The sequence below is a fragment of the Chinchilla lanigera genome, unplaced genomic scaffold (genome assembly GCF_000276665.1).
Source record: "Chinchilla lanigera isolate Chin_1 unplaced genomic scaffold, ChiLan1.0 scaffold00032, whole genome shotgun sequence".
In the NCBI taxonomy this organism is placed as follows: domain Eukaryota; kingdom Metazoa; phylum Chordata; class Mammalia; order Rodentia; family Chinchillidae; genus Chinchilla; species Chinchilla lanigera.
In genome coordinates, this window is record NW_004955433.1 from 3,022,166 (window position 1) to 3,036,830 (window position 14,665).

The window sequence follows — 14,665 nt, forward strand, 5'->3', positions numbered from 1 at the left end:
CCAAAGAAGGGATATCTAGGACCCCAGATGGGTCCTAGAGAGGTAACTTAGAAAATTCTCACCAGAAGGTAAATACCTTAATGAATAACTGTCTTACTATTGATGTACTAATCAGGATGTAGTAAGAAAAACAGAAACAGCACTAAATATAGTAACAGACAGAGATGCTCAGTAGACTGCTTTAAACACTTTGGAGAGAACTGAAAAAGCAGAAAGGGAACTGCACCTCCCCGCCTTGGTGGAACACAGCAGAAAGTGGATGCATTTGAAATAGATGAGAGATTTGCTTCATAAGAAGCACAAGGGGGTGCACTGTCCTGTGTTTCAGACACCTAGGTTCAAATGCAGCGATAACCTCAGTTGTTGAACTCAATTCGTTCCAAATTTGTATTTCCCAAAGAGTATGAGAACTGAACATGTTTTTTCCCATAAAAAATAATGGAAAACCAAGTCATTGGTTTTCAGGCCCCAAAATTACACTTACAAATCAATTTTTTCAGGGTTCTCACAGTTTTCCTCTTAGCTTTACTGCTGATATCACTAACTTTCTTTGGAGTCATGGTTACCATTTTATGCAAATAAACTTTTTGCAATTTTATGCAAAAAAAAGGCACAATCCTGCTGCCTCAGCCATGTGCTGCCATACCTGGCAATAAGGAATGTTTTAGCACTAGCATAATTGCTATATGTTGTCTGAAAGAGAGTGGCACTGTACTCACACCGAAGAGCTGCCCCTTTCCTCAGTCTGAAGAATTGCCCCTTTGTGCCTGAGGGGAAGGAGAGGTGTGACTCACTCTTAGCCTATAAGGGCATTTTCTTGTCAGATTATCAGTTTAACTATCGAGCAAAGTTATGAATACCGAGTGGATTTCTTTTCAAACTTTGTAGTTCCAGTACTGGAAAGTTCAAGCTTGGAGCTTCAACAATCAATGTATCACTGTACCTCAGGTCAACAGAGTTTGAAAAATATAAAAAATAAATTGTCAATGCCAGACACTGTGTCACCAGGTGGCTTTTAGTCCCTGGTGTCTCTTAGGAGCTTGCTGCTTCATGAGAGGCTCTGCCCGAGATAGCTTCCTAGAGCCCAGCTCTCAGGTACAGCAACCCCAGGATGTACACACTGTGAGGACGGACAGCATCTGTTTTGTTCACCGTTACATCCTCAGTGCTCATGACCATTGGGGAATAAGTTCAAATATTTATTTTTTTTTAATTTTAAAAATTAAAAAAACTAACAAAACAATAATGAAGACAAAATCAAAGCAACACAAAAACAACAAAAATGATACATGACGTCAGAACAAAATGATGGGAATTAACAATGGTTGCTGCATTGCATACTGTTATTTTCAGCGAAGTTGCTCATTCCACCAGACATAAGAATGTAAGATTGATCCAACAAAGACAGTAACAAGTAATTTAAAAAAAAATTGGAACTGATGCAGAGCTTCACCATACAAGATGGTAGAAGTTCAACAATGGTTCTTATACTGCATATTGTTGTTTTCACATCAGTCATTCTGATTACCAAATTCAAGCGTGAAAAATTGGTCAAAAAAAAAGAAAATTTTAAGCATTGACTGTTCCTTTCAATAAACCACAAACATCAGCAATGTACCTATTCCAGCTTTCCTTATATATGCATATAAATTTTGCTTTTCATTTAAAAAAAAATCCAAAATACCAAAAACAAATACATAAACAAAACAGCATAGAGAACAATAAAAAATGATACAGAATTTCAAAACATGGTGATAGGATATTAACAATGGTTGTTACATTACATAATGTCACTTCAAAATGGTTGCACATATAACCAGATACAGGCATGCAAGATTGATCAAACAATTACACATTAACAGTTCCTTTCAATAAACCAACAGAAATTAGTAGTACAATTATCCTTCTTCCTTCTTTCTTTTTCCTCTCCCAGTTGAAATGTTTATTGAACGAGTGTGTTCAGGGTTGAGGTTGAGGTCTTAAGAGCCAGGTGAAAGTTCTGGCATTTGGGATTGTTTCTGACAGATATGACCAGTAATAATAGCTCTGCGTTAGCAAAGTCTCAATTTCTGTGTGAGTTAAACTGTGTAAGGCTACAAAGAAAAGAATTACCTGTAGGCTACCTTGATTGCCATAAATGAATGATACACACGGAAATCAAGAAGGGTATATCCTCCGTCATGTAGAACTGAGCTTTACAGCGACGCAGGACCCAGGACTGCCATGGGGATCGGTGATCTCCCCGCTGCCTCCCCACAGGCCGCTGCTCCCTGTGCTGTCTTCTGTCTCAGGGACTCTTGTCCTCGCACTGTTTGCTTCCTTTCTTAGCAAGCCACATAACTCTGTTTTCTTTTCCTCTTTCTCCGTACGGCTTCCTCCCTCAGAGAAAGGATTCAGTGGCTCCCCTTCTAACAGACAGCATTATATTTTGGATCTCCCATTGGATCATCCCTTAGCTCTTGGTCCCCTATGCTCAAGTACCAACCAACCTCCTTGCATTCAGCAAGGAGTGGTGTCATGTAACGTGAAGTGGTGGTCCACGCCTGAGAAACCCATCGAAGGAGGTCGTCAACTTGGCCCTCATAAAGTGACCAGGCATCATGTATGGCTCATCCAGTACAAGGAGGGAAAAGAATCTGAATAATAGATGAATCTTGAAGATTTTTTCATTATTCTGCAGTTAACAGTATGTCAGAGAAGACTGAGTCAGGGATCAGAACCCATTCTAATTCAGGAATTTGCACTGTGAAAAATAATTTTTCTGTACTCTGTTATGCTTTAAAATGCATGAAGTAGTTATCAAACTGAATTGAAGTCATTTTCATTTTAATGATCTAATTTCTGGCAAAATCTCTGGATAAAGGGAGGCCTCTGGTGACTGCATGAGATGACTGTAGAGCCTCATCTCTATAATTCTACAATAGCAGAATACGTCTCCAGATTCTGAAAAAGGGGGCGCTTCATTCTCTGACTTGATGTTTTTAAATTGAGATATTTTTCTAACATTTTTCTAAGGAGAGTGAAGGGTAGGTGCAACAATATTATGAGTATTAGATATAATGATGTCTGCTAAATGTTGTCAAGATGAATTATTTATATTTATTGATTTTGCTTACATGAATTGTTGTGAAGAATTATAGAGTCCATAAAAAGGCGAAAATTGCATTGAGGAAATTTCTACTTCACCATGGTTCTTCCTGTTCAATAATCTCATATCACTTTCTGTAGTTGTCTTTCATTGATTTAAAAGCATGACCATTGCTATGGCTGACTTATACGGACTTCTTGAGAATGATGCAGAGTTTAGACTGCCAGTTGGTGTCACCTATGTCCAGATACGTAGTGGCTGCAAGAGGTTCACTATTCCACGGATGGAGCAGAACAGAGCTTTGAGACGGACAAGCAGGGCTGTGGGTGCAGCCAGAGGTAGAGCATTCACTTAGTATGCACAAGACCCTGGGTTCGATCGCCAGCACTGCAAACTAGAATAAAATTGCCATGCAAAAGGGGTACAACTAGCCTGTATTAAAATATGTGACCACACAGTTGGCATGAAGAGAAAATTGTGTGTGTTGGGATGACTTTCTTATTTCTGAGCAATATCAAATAATCTAATGTAAGGATAGATTATATGTAAGGATTAAGGTATGGTTTAATAAGACAGGAAAATGACAATGTCTTATATAAATAAGATAGAGGTTTTCTTCTAATGCATTATATGTAGAAACAGTCTAGGGGTGGACAGTTCTGAGACTGGTGTGGTAGCTCTTCAAAGTCCTCAGAGGCTCGGGCCCTTTCCTGCTGACTTTTTTGCCATTGCTAAAATGCAGTCCTTATCTTCATAGTCCAGGACGGCAGCCGAAGCTCTGGACATCTGCATGCGCACAGGAGGTAGGATTGAGAAAGGACTAAGCTGGCATGGCCCAGCCCTTTAAAGAGATTTCCCTGCAGAGACACACTGCCTGCCTGCATTTCATGGCAAAGAACCTAGTTGTGGAACTGCACCTAGCTAAGACGAAAGCTGAGAATGCAGTCTTTAAGCTGTGTGCATTAGGTTTTGTTAAATGTTAGTGCTCTGTTATTGTGGAAGAAGGAGATGATGAAAATTGGAAGGGAAACAAGCAGGTTGCCCTTCCTGTGTGTTCCCTAATTAGTGCCACTGTCAGATGAGATGAACCATGATTTGATCCAGAAAGGCCTCCTTTACATCCCCTCCTGTTCCTTTGCATCTGCCGCAGTGTGCACTGCAGTAATTGTTACATGGAAAATATTTCTTTCTTACAGTGCTAGAGTGCCAGAAAGTTAAATGAAAGCAGATTTATTTTACCAGATGCTCATTACTTGCCAATATTGACATAGACACTTTTCTCTGTTTTATAATGATATGTTTCAGTTTGTCAAGGCTTAATTTCATTTTTATTTGGTTTCAGTTTATAAGAAGAGTCTTGGAGATGCCATTAGTTCTGAAACATCTGGTGACTTCCGGAAGGCTCTGTTGACTTTGGCAGATGTAAGGTTTTATTCATTTATTTTTAATTCTGCAGTGAGCTGCATGCTTTGTAGTAACGTCTAAGGAGTTGTTTAAAAAAAAAAAAAACCTGAGACAGTGAGTTTGCAGTTTTCCTTATAAATGATTTACTCATCTTTCATTTGCATTGGCACTATCAGTAAAATGTTTAGCCAAAAAAAAGCATACACGCATACATAGCGAAGTAACAAAAAAATCTTGTCTAGGGTCAGTTTATGGATTTTTGATGAGATCTTAACTATATGGTAGAAAAATGTTTTGAGAAATCATCTGACATAAATTAACTGTCCATTTGCACTGTAAATGTCTCTATTTTTAGAACATTTTTATTTTCTTCTGGACTCCAAAGAATAGTTTTTCTTTTAAGTTGAGTGAGAAATATGATACAGAAGAATTATTTTCAGAATAAGATATTAAATTCAGAAATACATATTAGTTTCAAGATTAGGGGGAAAAATGACTTGCAATTTCCTCCTTACCACCTTGGAAAAGCTGCCAAACCATCAATCACGGTGTGGCCAAATGAGGTCGCTGCAGTCTTTGTTTATTTAGAGGGTTCATGAATTTGCTAATAAAGGTAGTAAAGTCAAGGGTGAAGTGTGTCACAGATACGTCCTACAGAAGAAGTGACTTAAGCTTTATCTTACCAGCTTCTCAGCTGATGTATACACCTCCAAATTCATGAGAAAATTCCAGTGATGGTCTCATCTGGAAGACTGAAACACCACTTGTCAAAGAGGCATTATGCCACTAGGAAATAATTTATCCTAATTATGGTGCCAGTTATTTTAAATGCTGAAAACCTTGTGAAGGTTGCATGCACAAACCCCAATGTGTGAAGCAATGCCACAGAAATATGCTGTAAGAGCTCTGCAGTCTTAAGTGTGCGCCCATTAGTGTGGGTGTGAGTTCATATCCCCACAGGCGGCAGGACGGATTAGGGCTCGGGACAGGGTTTTAGATTCAAACAAGAGTTGAAAGCTGCCTACCAGCTTTGTGTATCTAGACAAGTTATTTTAAGCCTGAAAGCAACAGTTTTCACATCTGTGCAATTAAAATACTGGTAGTACCCATCCCTTAAGGTGTAAATATACTAAAGGTACTTAGCACATAGAAAGTGACCGATGCATGGTAGTGGTGGTTTATTATTATTAAGGCTGGTGATAATCAGCACCGTTATTAATGCAGCACAGTGCACAAATGAAAGAACGAGAAGATAGAGCACTCATAGCAGCATAGGAAGGGAACCGGCACAAGTCAGACAGCACACAGGGAACTAACACTGGAAAACAGGAGCAAATCTATTTTTAAATATTATAACAATATTTTGTTCACCTATAATATGAAGCATAATTCAGCCAATCCTTTTTTACCGTTCAGTCTTCTGTCTTTCTAAAATGTGCTCAAGTATTTGTTCACAACCACACATACACACACGACTACACAGCCTTCCACACTGAGGTTGGTGGGAACTTCTGAGGGTTTTTATAAAGAGGACTTTTATTTTTTAGAGCAGTTTTACATTTACAGAAAAGTTGAGCAAAAAATATAATGGTACCTTGGTTCACAAACTTAATTTGTTCCACGATTTTGGAAAACGTGGCCACTTAGAGTGGCCACAAACAGAAACAAAATTTTGCCAACTGTTTTTGTTTGCAAACCAAATTATTTGCCAGCAAAAGCATTTGTGAACCAAGGTACCTCTCTTCAGACAGCTCTCCTCTGCCCCTCCTTCCTCCCATGTTTCTCCTATTACAGGACGTCCCTGACTGACAGACAGTTTCTTTCCAAGAGAACATTCATTTGTAATCTGACACAGTGAGTCTTACAAAGCATACCTGTGACTCGTGTACAGTACCCTCTGAAACTTCATAGCGCAAGTCAGTTAGTTGGGGACTTACTGTATTAATAACCGCAGTACTGTGGTCCATTTGTTACAGTTGCTGTGTGACTAGTGATACACTATTATTAACTGAAGTCTAGTTGGCATAGCAGTTACTCTGTTGAATAGTTCTTTGGATTTTGAAAAATATATCATGTTGTACAGCTACCATCACAGTATCGGGAAGAATAGTTTCACCGTGCTCTGCCACTTCGTACATCCCTTCCCAGCCCCTGGCAACCTCTGATCTTACTGTCTCCAGAGTTTTGCCTTTTCTAAGACATTCTATATTTGAAATCCTATGCTGTGTACCCTTTTTATACCATCTTCCTTCACTTAGTGATTTCCCTTTAACTTTCCTCTATATCTTCCTCACTCTGCAAGTTGTATCTTTTTAGCGCTGAACAGTATTCCATTGTATGGAATATTTGTTTCATAATTGAAGGTCATCCCAGCTGCTACTAAGTTTGTGCAAGTGTGAATAAAACTTCTATTAAACATTCATGTGCAGGGCTTTGTGTGGCCATGTTTCTAACTCAGGTAAATATTAGGAGGTACAATTGCTGGGTTGATGGTAAGATACTTAGTGATACAAGGAACTGTCACACTGTCTTCCAGAGTGGTTGTGGCCATTTTACATTTTCACTAGCAGGGAGCAGCAGAGTTTCCATTCTTTCATATCCTCACCAGTATTTGGGTTTGCCAGTGTTTGGGGTTTTAGCCATTCTAATACAATAGATGCATGCTGGTATCTTGTGGCTTAATGCGCATTTCCCGTCACATGTGATGCTAAGGATCTTCTCCCGTGCTTTCAGGTCTGTCCGTACACCTTCTTTGGTGAGGAGTCTCAGCACAACATTTGCTTATTTTTTTAGTTGAGTTGTTTATATTCTTACTTAATTTTAAGAATTCTTCATGTATTTTGGCTATAAGTCTTTTATCAGATATGTTTTATAAGTATTTTCTTTTTTACAGCTTTTTTTTTCATCCGCTTAATACTTTTGAGTTTTCAGAGAAGATGAAGGCCTCAGATGTGTGATTTGCTACCCGCTTCATGACAAGCCAGTGATGGCGCAGGATTGGACACAGAGCATTGATTGCCCTCTGCTTTGTGGCCTCCACTGCAGAAAAAAATGTCTTGCTGATTTAAATACTGAGCATTAGATTCTTCTGTCTTTAAAGGACTGGCCTTGGGGCTAGGGATTTAGCTCAGCAGCACATCGCCTGCCTGGCAAGCACAAGGTCGTGAGTTCAATTCCCAGTACTAGAAAAACAAACAAACAAACAAAAAAAAAGAGTTAAAGGGCTGGCCTTGTTTTTGTCATCCCTTCTAGGGTAGAAGAGATGAAAGTCTGAAAGTGGATGAACATCTGGCCAAAAAAGATGCTCAGGTCAGTAACAGAGCAAGTAAAATGTCTGCTTTACTCTTCTCCCTCTTGAGGCCTTTGCATTTCTGTGATCAGGGAGAGGACCGTGGGGCCTGGGCTGTCTGCTCTGCTCCTGTTAGAAGTGGAGCCTGGAGCCTGGTCGCCCCTCAGCCTCCACCTTGGTCAGCAGTGGCGGTCACTTCCAGGCTCCCACGACTGAATCCTGGATAACAGAGGATCTCACTGACCTTGAAAATAAATTAAAGCTTCCCACTCTTCTCATTCCACCCTCTCAAGAAAGAAAGAGAAAGACTGGTGTCTGTAATAACACGTCAGTTTCCCTCCTCTGTCAGTAGATTCTCTACAATGCTGGCGAGAACAAATGGGGCACAGACGAAGATAAATTCACCGAGATCCTGTGCTTACGGAGCTTTCCGCAGCTGAGGCTAAGTACGGGCTCACAATCCGCCCTTTTTGCTTTATGTTGCTTTTGCCAATTTTGGTGGGTCTGATCCACAGAGTCAAGTTAGAAAGGGTGAAATCTGGGCATCTTTTGTGTAAACATTGGAGGAAACAAAAGGAGGAAGCCAGATCTAACTCCAAGTGGTCCCAGCCCTCCTCTGTGGTCCTCCGGCTTAGTGGGACCCTAGGGAGTAACAGCTAAGGGCTGGGGGCAGAAGAGAAGAGGTAGCCCTGGAGGGAGAGAGCGGACAGGCCTCTTCTCCCCACTCCCCGGGGGGGAGCCTGGCTGTTCTGCTTCCACCCCCCTGTCCCCAGTGAACCACTTTCCAGAAAAGCCGGGCTTTGCCTGTAACTTCTTACTGATGTATTAATGCTGACCTGCGTTCAGCTCCTTCTGATATAAAGGCAGATGAGGGAATGGGGAAGACCGGTTCTTTGGATCAGGCCTGCGGGTATGTGGGACTGCCAGACACCCACCCCCTCAGGTCTGCTGCCTCCCTTTGCTGTGGACACCATCTGACTGTGGCTTCTGGGCACCACTCTAGACAGGAGCGTTGTGCATGACTGGCCTTTCGCTACCCTGTGAAAGAGGAGACGGTGTCACTGTGGTTAATTCTGAAGTGGCCTTCCTTAGCTTTGGCCTTCATTGATTTTATAAAATAATAGTAGTATAGTTTCTTTTTACTAATACAATATCTTTGTCTGAAAAACAAAAATCAGACCACAGATCCCTCCCCCAAATTCTTTTTTAAAAATTTACTTGGCTTACAAAATATGACTATATACTTGGTGACATAGGTACAGGTTCTGTTGGGGCAAATACTGATGAAGAAATTCACATGCCTCTGCTAGGGATGAAGTGGGCCATCCTGCCTTAGGGAATGATTCACTCAGCACAAAGAAAACGTCTCCATTAAGATTTCTTTGGTAGATAAAACATATCTGACTAATGACCGTAGTATTACTTCCCAGGGGCTGCTATCATTTTTAAAGTAGTCCATCTTACTAGGTAAGTTATTTGTCATTTAACCTTTCAGCTTGTTTTAAATGCTGCAGTCTGGAAAAAGAGGGGGGAGGTCATTGAAGAAAATGGCCTATGAAGCTAGGTTTTATTATGCTCAAATTTTGATGATTTTAAACAAGGAGTTTTTTAAAGATTGCATCTTGATCTGGTGCATATCAGATTTTTGAAAACCCTAAAATATATTCAAGCATGGTCAACTGGAATGCTTTAAATGTTTCTGTGGTGATACTTTTTAGCATTTGATGAATACAGAAATATTAGCCAGAAGGACATTGAGGACAGCATTAAAGGAGAATTATCTGGGCATTTTGAAGACTTACTGCTGGCCATAGGTAAGCCCTGGAGTGCTGATTAATGGGGTTACTTTGTACTTTCTTTAGCTCAATGTCGAAGCGAGTTTCTTTCATGCGAAAACCCTGACTGGGTCCATCTGTATACTCCTGACAGCCCCTAGCGCGGTCCACGGTGCAGACAATGGGGTCCACAAACACTGTTCGATGGTGCATGAAGGAGTTATCCTTTTACCTCTTACTTTGCCTTTTAAATTTGCATTTGGCTTGTCACCATGTGTGAATTGTAGATTCCTTGAGAGCTGAATATTATATTCCCACTGGTGTTTTTATTGAACCTTTTTGAAAACTGAGACAAAGCCAGTTTGTTATTTCACTGTATTTGGTCATTTCTGGAAAATGTCATTGGCCTCCCAAAGTGGTCCCAAGGTCAGCGTAAGGTCTCTCTTGCTTGGCCGAGTGAGCAGAGGGACGCCAAAGAGAAAGTGAGTTTCAGGCGAAACCTGTTCCCATTTAGACACACACATGCACAAGTTAGACAGGTAATGGGGTCTCAGTCTGGCCTGTTAGGCACCAGGAGAATACTGGTAAGCAGGGTCCACTCAAAAGGATGAGACCCTGTGGAAACACTGGAATCTTCACTCCTCCAAGCGTCAGGCAGTAGGCTCTGTTAGAACTGGTGCGTGCCCAGACTTGTTCAGAACCTTTAGCTGTGCCCACTTGCAAGCCCTTGGGCTTATGGCAGGCTCCTTCCCCAGTGGTGCCAGCATATTTGTCATTTCCCCAAGGAGAAGTCATTTCTAATATTGATTATTGTGACTCGTTGCACCTCTGGTAAGGTAAAGATAGCCAGTGTCTGAGGGTAACTGTCCAGGGGCTGGGCTGGGTTCATCTTGCAGACATTAACTCCCACCTCTGAAGGCTGAACTCCCGTAGGATGCATCATTTTATTTTTCAATAACTCACCCTGTGCTGGGCTCTGTGCTCACCACTCTGCAAGCGTCGGCTCATTTAGACTCCTCCACACATGTCATTTCACTGCTGACCGAGTCAGTGCCAAGACCAGGGCTCCTCACCCAAGTGCGAGCTCAGGCGAGCGAAAAGAAAACAGACAAAAGCCTCCTTGACTCTGACAGAATTACTAAAAGACAGAGCGAAAAAGAAAAAGTCTTTTTCAATTTAAAGTACATGGAAGTGAGATCAGTTTCTCAGTATGAGTTCTGAGAATGCTTCCAGTGGTGATGATGTAATAACCAGTTATTATTTTTCCCATTTCCTATTTTTAATGTTTAGTATTACTGCTCTCCTTGGTCCTGTTAAGCTGTAATGTTTGAAAAACTTTATGTTCAAACTCTTACTGCTTTCCAAGGATCAGCTCGTGTGTTAGACAGTTTTTGATCACTGTGACGAAGAAACCTGAGAGATCAGCTCAGAAAAGGGAAAAGTTTGTGTTCTGACTCATAGTTTCACAGGTTTCACGCCGTGGTCTCTTGGCCCTGTTGCTGTAGGCTTGAGGCAGCTTGTAGGTCACAAAGCGGCACATGACAGGGAGACCTGGTCACCTCATAGCTGCTGGGAAGCAAAGAGCCAGTGTCCCAGTGTCCCAGTGTCCCCTTCAGAGCCTGCCCCAGGTGACCTAACTTACTCCAACGAGGCTCCACGCCTTCAAGGTTCCCCCATTCCCAGCAGTGCCGTGGGGGCGGGGGTGGGGGGTGGATTAAGCCCTTGTGCCTTGTTGGGGATTGAACCCAGGACCGGGTGTATGCTAGGGAATCACTGCCACTGAGCTGCATCCCCAGCTCTGGGACTAAGCATTTGGCACAGGGGACCTTAAGGAACATTTCAGCTCCACTGAGCTGAAAAGCATTCTTACAACTATACATTGAATTGTGATTGAATCTGGGCTACAGTGCAATTTATTTAGTAAAAAAGTCTTACAATTCAACCAATTTAAAATTGAAAATATGGGGGCTGGGGATTTAGCTCAGGGGCACAGCACCTGCCTGGCAAGCACAAGGTCATGAGTTCAATTCCTGGTACCAGAAAAAAAAACAAAATAAATAAATAAAATTGAAAATATGTCACACTTGGATTCTCTATTTCAGTCTACCATTGGAGTAAAACCATTTTATGAAGAAATCTTCATTGAAATAAACTCGTATGCCAAAAACATTCAAACTGTAAAATCCAATGCTTTTTAAGTATTTTGGAGTTTCACAGTTGTCACCACAGTCTGAGTTTAGGTCATTTTTTCAACGGTGCCAGAAGAAATCCTGCACCCATTGGTAGTCACATCCCATTCCTTCCCACCTCGCAGGCCCCACCAGTCTCATACACTATGTCAGCACAGTGTTTTACAGGAAAAACTATCTTAGCTGCACGATCTTAGAATCCCACAATAGGAACCTACTAGTTATCATGTAAAACCAAATCCAGATTGAAAGAGCCACTTCATTCCAAAAGGTAGAACAGTTTGATTTCAGAAAATGTGCAAGAGTCTCAAAAAAAAAAAAAAACCAACAGAAAAGTCTTTGCTTTTGTAGAAAGATATAGGCAGACCTCCACAAAAAGCTTTTCATGGACAGCTGGGCCGGCAGAGGGGCGTGTTCACTGGGTTTGAAAGGACACGTGTTTTGAGGGGTCAGCTGACCTCTTGCAATAAGCTGATAAGGAGGCACGATCTTCATGTTACTGCCTGCCCGGAATTGGGGAAGCCTGAATTCAGGGACTGATGGGATGAGAGAGGCTAGACTAAAGTTCGGTCAGGAAAATCGTGAGGGTAGCAGATAGGCTGTTGTAGTCTTGACCATGGTAATGACCTCTCCTGGACACGTGTGTTCTCCTACCTCTGCTGTTGGGTGCTAAGACAATTATCCTACCACTAAAATACACTACTGCTTCCCCGCATTGCAGGCAGGAAGAGTAAACTTGGTACTGAAGAACATAAGGCAGAGGGCAAGGGAGAGAGTATTAGAAGAACAAAGGATTGTACAGACCTAGTGGGCAGAGGATGATTATAAAGCTTAATGAGATAAGAGAGGTCATGATTCTTGGCCTGATCACTAAGGCTGACTAACATGAGTTCGAGAAAATTGAGGTAGCACCACATCGAATGGTTTGTTTCCTGGCCCGCATGTTTGCGCCTGACAATTTCCGTGATTCTTTTCCCTTGAGTCACTTACGTGGACCGGTCTTCTAGCTTCCCACAGCCAATAAGCCACTCCGCGCAAGCCAGGGCTTAAGGCTTGCGCTCATTCTGAGCTCCAAAACTCATTATAAAATCCGTTCCCTTCTGCACACGTTCCTGCCTGCAGATCAGATTCAAGGTTATAACAGTGATCGTGCTGTGGTAAATAGGTTTCTTCCCAGTAGACTTTCTATTCCAAACTACTTTACTCCCCACAAATTAATTATTTACTCAGGTTTTGTCCATTTTCTTTCTTCTGGTTTTATTTCTGTTTCACTTGTCATTTCAAAATAAGGGTTTGAAAGATTATGGTATTTTCTAGATGACTGAGTGAAGTTACAGGCACTGATTTTAATGTAGTTAACCGGCCTATACATTCTAAGCCGGTCATTTAAAAAGAAAGTGTCCCTGGGAAGAGTTGTTGTTGGTTGAAGCCCAGTGCTTCTTACCTAACGACTTACTTGGAGCCACAGCTCTGCACCTGATAGGCCCAGGCTGTGCGTCAGCAGCCCAGGATACTGAGCTGGGGGTGGCGCCCCCTGGGGAGTCACCGGTGCCCGTAGGTGTCCGTGTGTCTGGGATGTAGAGATGAGTCACGCACCGTGGGGGTTTCTTTGGCAGGTAATTTTATTTTCCCCATGGCTGAAGATAATTACTGTGCTACAGTTGTGTGCAAATATGACATTATAAGGCATTGAAATTCAGGTTAAACAGACTTTCTTTCATGCTAAATGAGTATAGCTCCATGGCACAAGTGCCTGCCTGGCAAGTGCAAGGTCCTGAGTTCAATTCCTGGTACCAAAAAAAAAAAAAAAAAAAAGCCAGTGGTGGGGAGGAAGGAGAGTGGTGTAACAATCCAGAGAGTCCTTTTAAAAATTACATAGATTAACTCAGTTTCTATTACATGAAGCTAATTGTTGCTTTTCATAATAGTTCACTGTGTGAGGAACACGCCTGCCTTTCTAGCTGAGAGACTGCACCGCGCTTTGAAGGTGGGTCTGGAAATTTCACATGCGTTGCTAGCGTTCCTCGGGGAGAATGTAAAGGTATTGCTCAGTGTTGATGGAATGTCGTACTTCTTTTCCAGTTTGCTGAGTTCCCTTTTGTAGCTAGTGCGCTCATCTGTCTCCGAGATTGAGAGGAAGGGTTCCAGTCAGTACAGGGATAGCAACAGGGATGCTGCGCTAATTTCCCTTACTTGGCTGCAAGCGTGGGCATCGGATACCGCACCCAGCTTAGCCCCTGGGAGCTGGTGGCCTCTTGCTCAGCCCTGCCGCGCCGAGTCCTCCACTTCTGAGGCTCTTGTACCCTTGCTCACTTGTCTGTCTTCAGTGTGGACGGTGGGCCCCACGAGCTACCCCACATGCATCTTCACCCCCTAGGTCAGGGCCTGGCACAGAGGTGACGCCTATGTCTGTTTCTTCACTCGATGTTTCCTGTGGCTCCGTGTGACCCTGCAAAGACACGTCCCAGGAAGCATCCCCTCCCCTCCCCTCACCCTACCGCCCAGCCCGCCCTCCTGTGTTCGGTCCTCTCACGCACAGCCCTGACCGCGGCTGCCTTGCCGGCTTGCTGAGTCATCCCATCCTCCCCAGCCTCGAGCGCGGTGCCTCGGGCACTGCAGCCTTCTGCCCTTGTCCGCGCTGCGCCAAGTCTCTTCCCACATCATCGCCCTCGAACTGGTTGTCCCGTGCGCCTGGAATGTTCCCCTCAGATCTGTCTGGGACTGGCTGCTCACCTTCTCAGGCCTCAGCTCAGCTGTCCCCTCCGGAAAGAGTGTCCCCTGATTTTGCTCCGTGTCATGTCACTTGGCTCCCTTTCATCATTCTCCATTCCATTCACCAGCTTTATCTTCTTCATTAGCTCTTAATATTTACTTAAATAATCTGCTGATTTCCCCACTCTTCTATCTGATAAGCTCCATG

The 14,665-nt window shown here is 42.6% G+C and overlaps 1 protein-coding gene across 1 annotated transcript in view; it reads left to right on the plus strand.

Annotated features, from left to right (window-relative positions):
• Positions 1 to 14,665, plus strand: part of Anxa3 (annexin A3) — a gene marked incomplete at its 5' end in the record, with an annotated part of 62,782 nt that overhangs the window by 41,053 nt on the left and 7,064 nt on the right. The window contains 5 exon segments of the mRNA XM_013516133.1: positions 4,431 to 4,510; positions 7,745 to 7,801; positions 8,134 to 8,227; positions 9,500 to 9,595; positions 13,674 to 13,732. Of these exon segments, the coding sequence (XP_013371587.1) occupies positions 4,431 to 4,510; positions 7,745 to 7,801; positions 8,134 to 8,227; positions 9,500 to 9,595; positions 13,674 to 13,732 (386 nt within the window).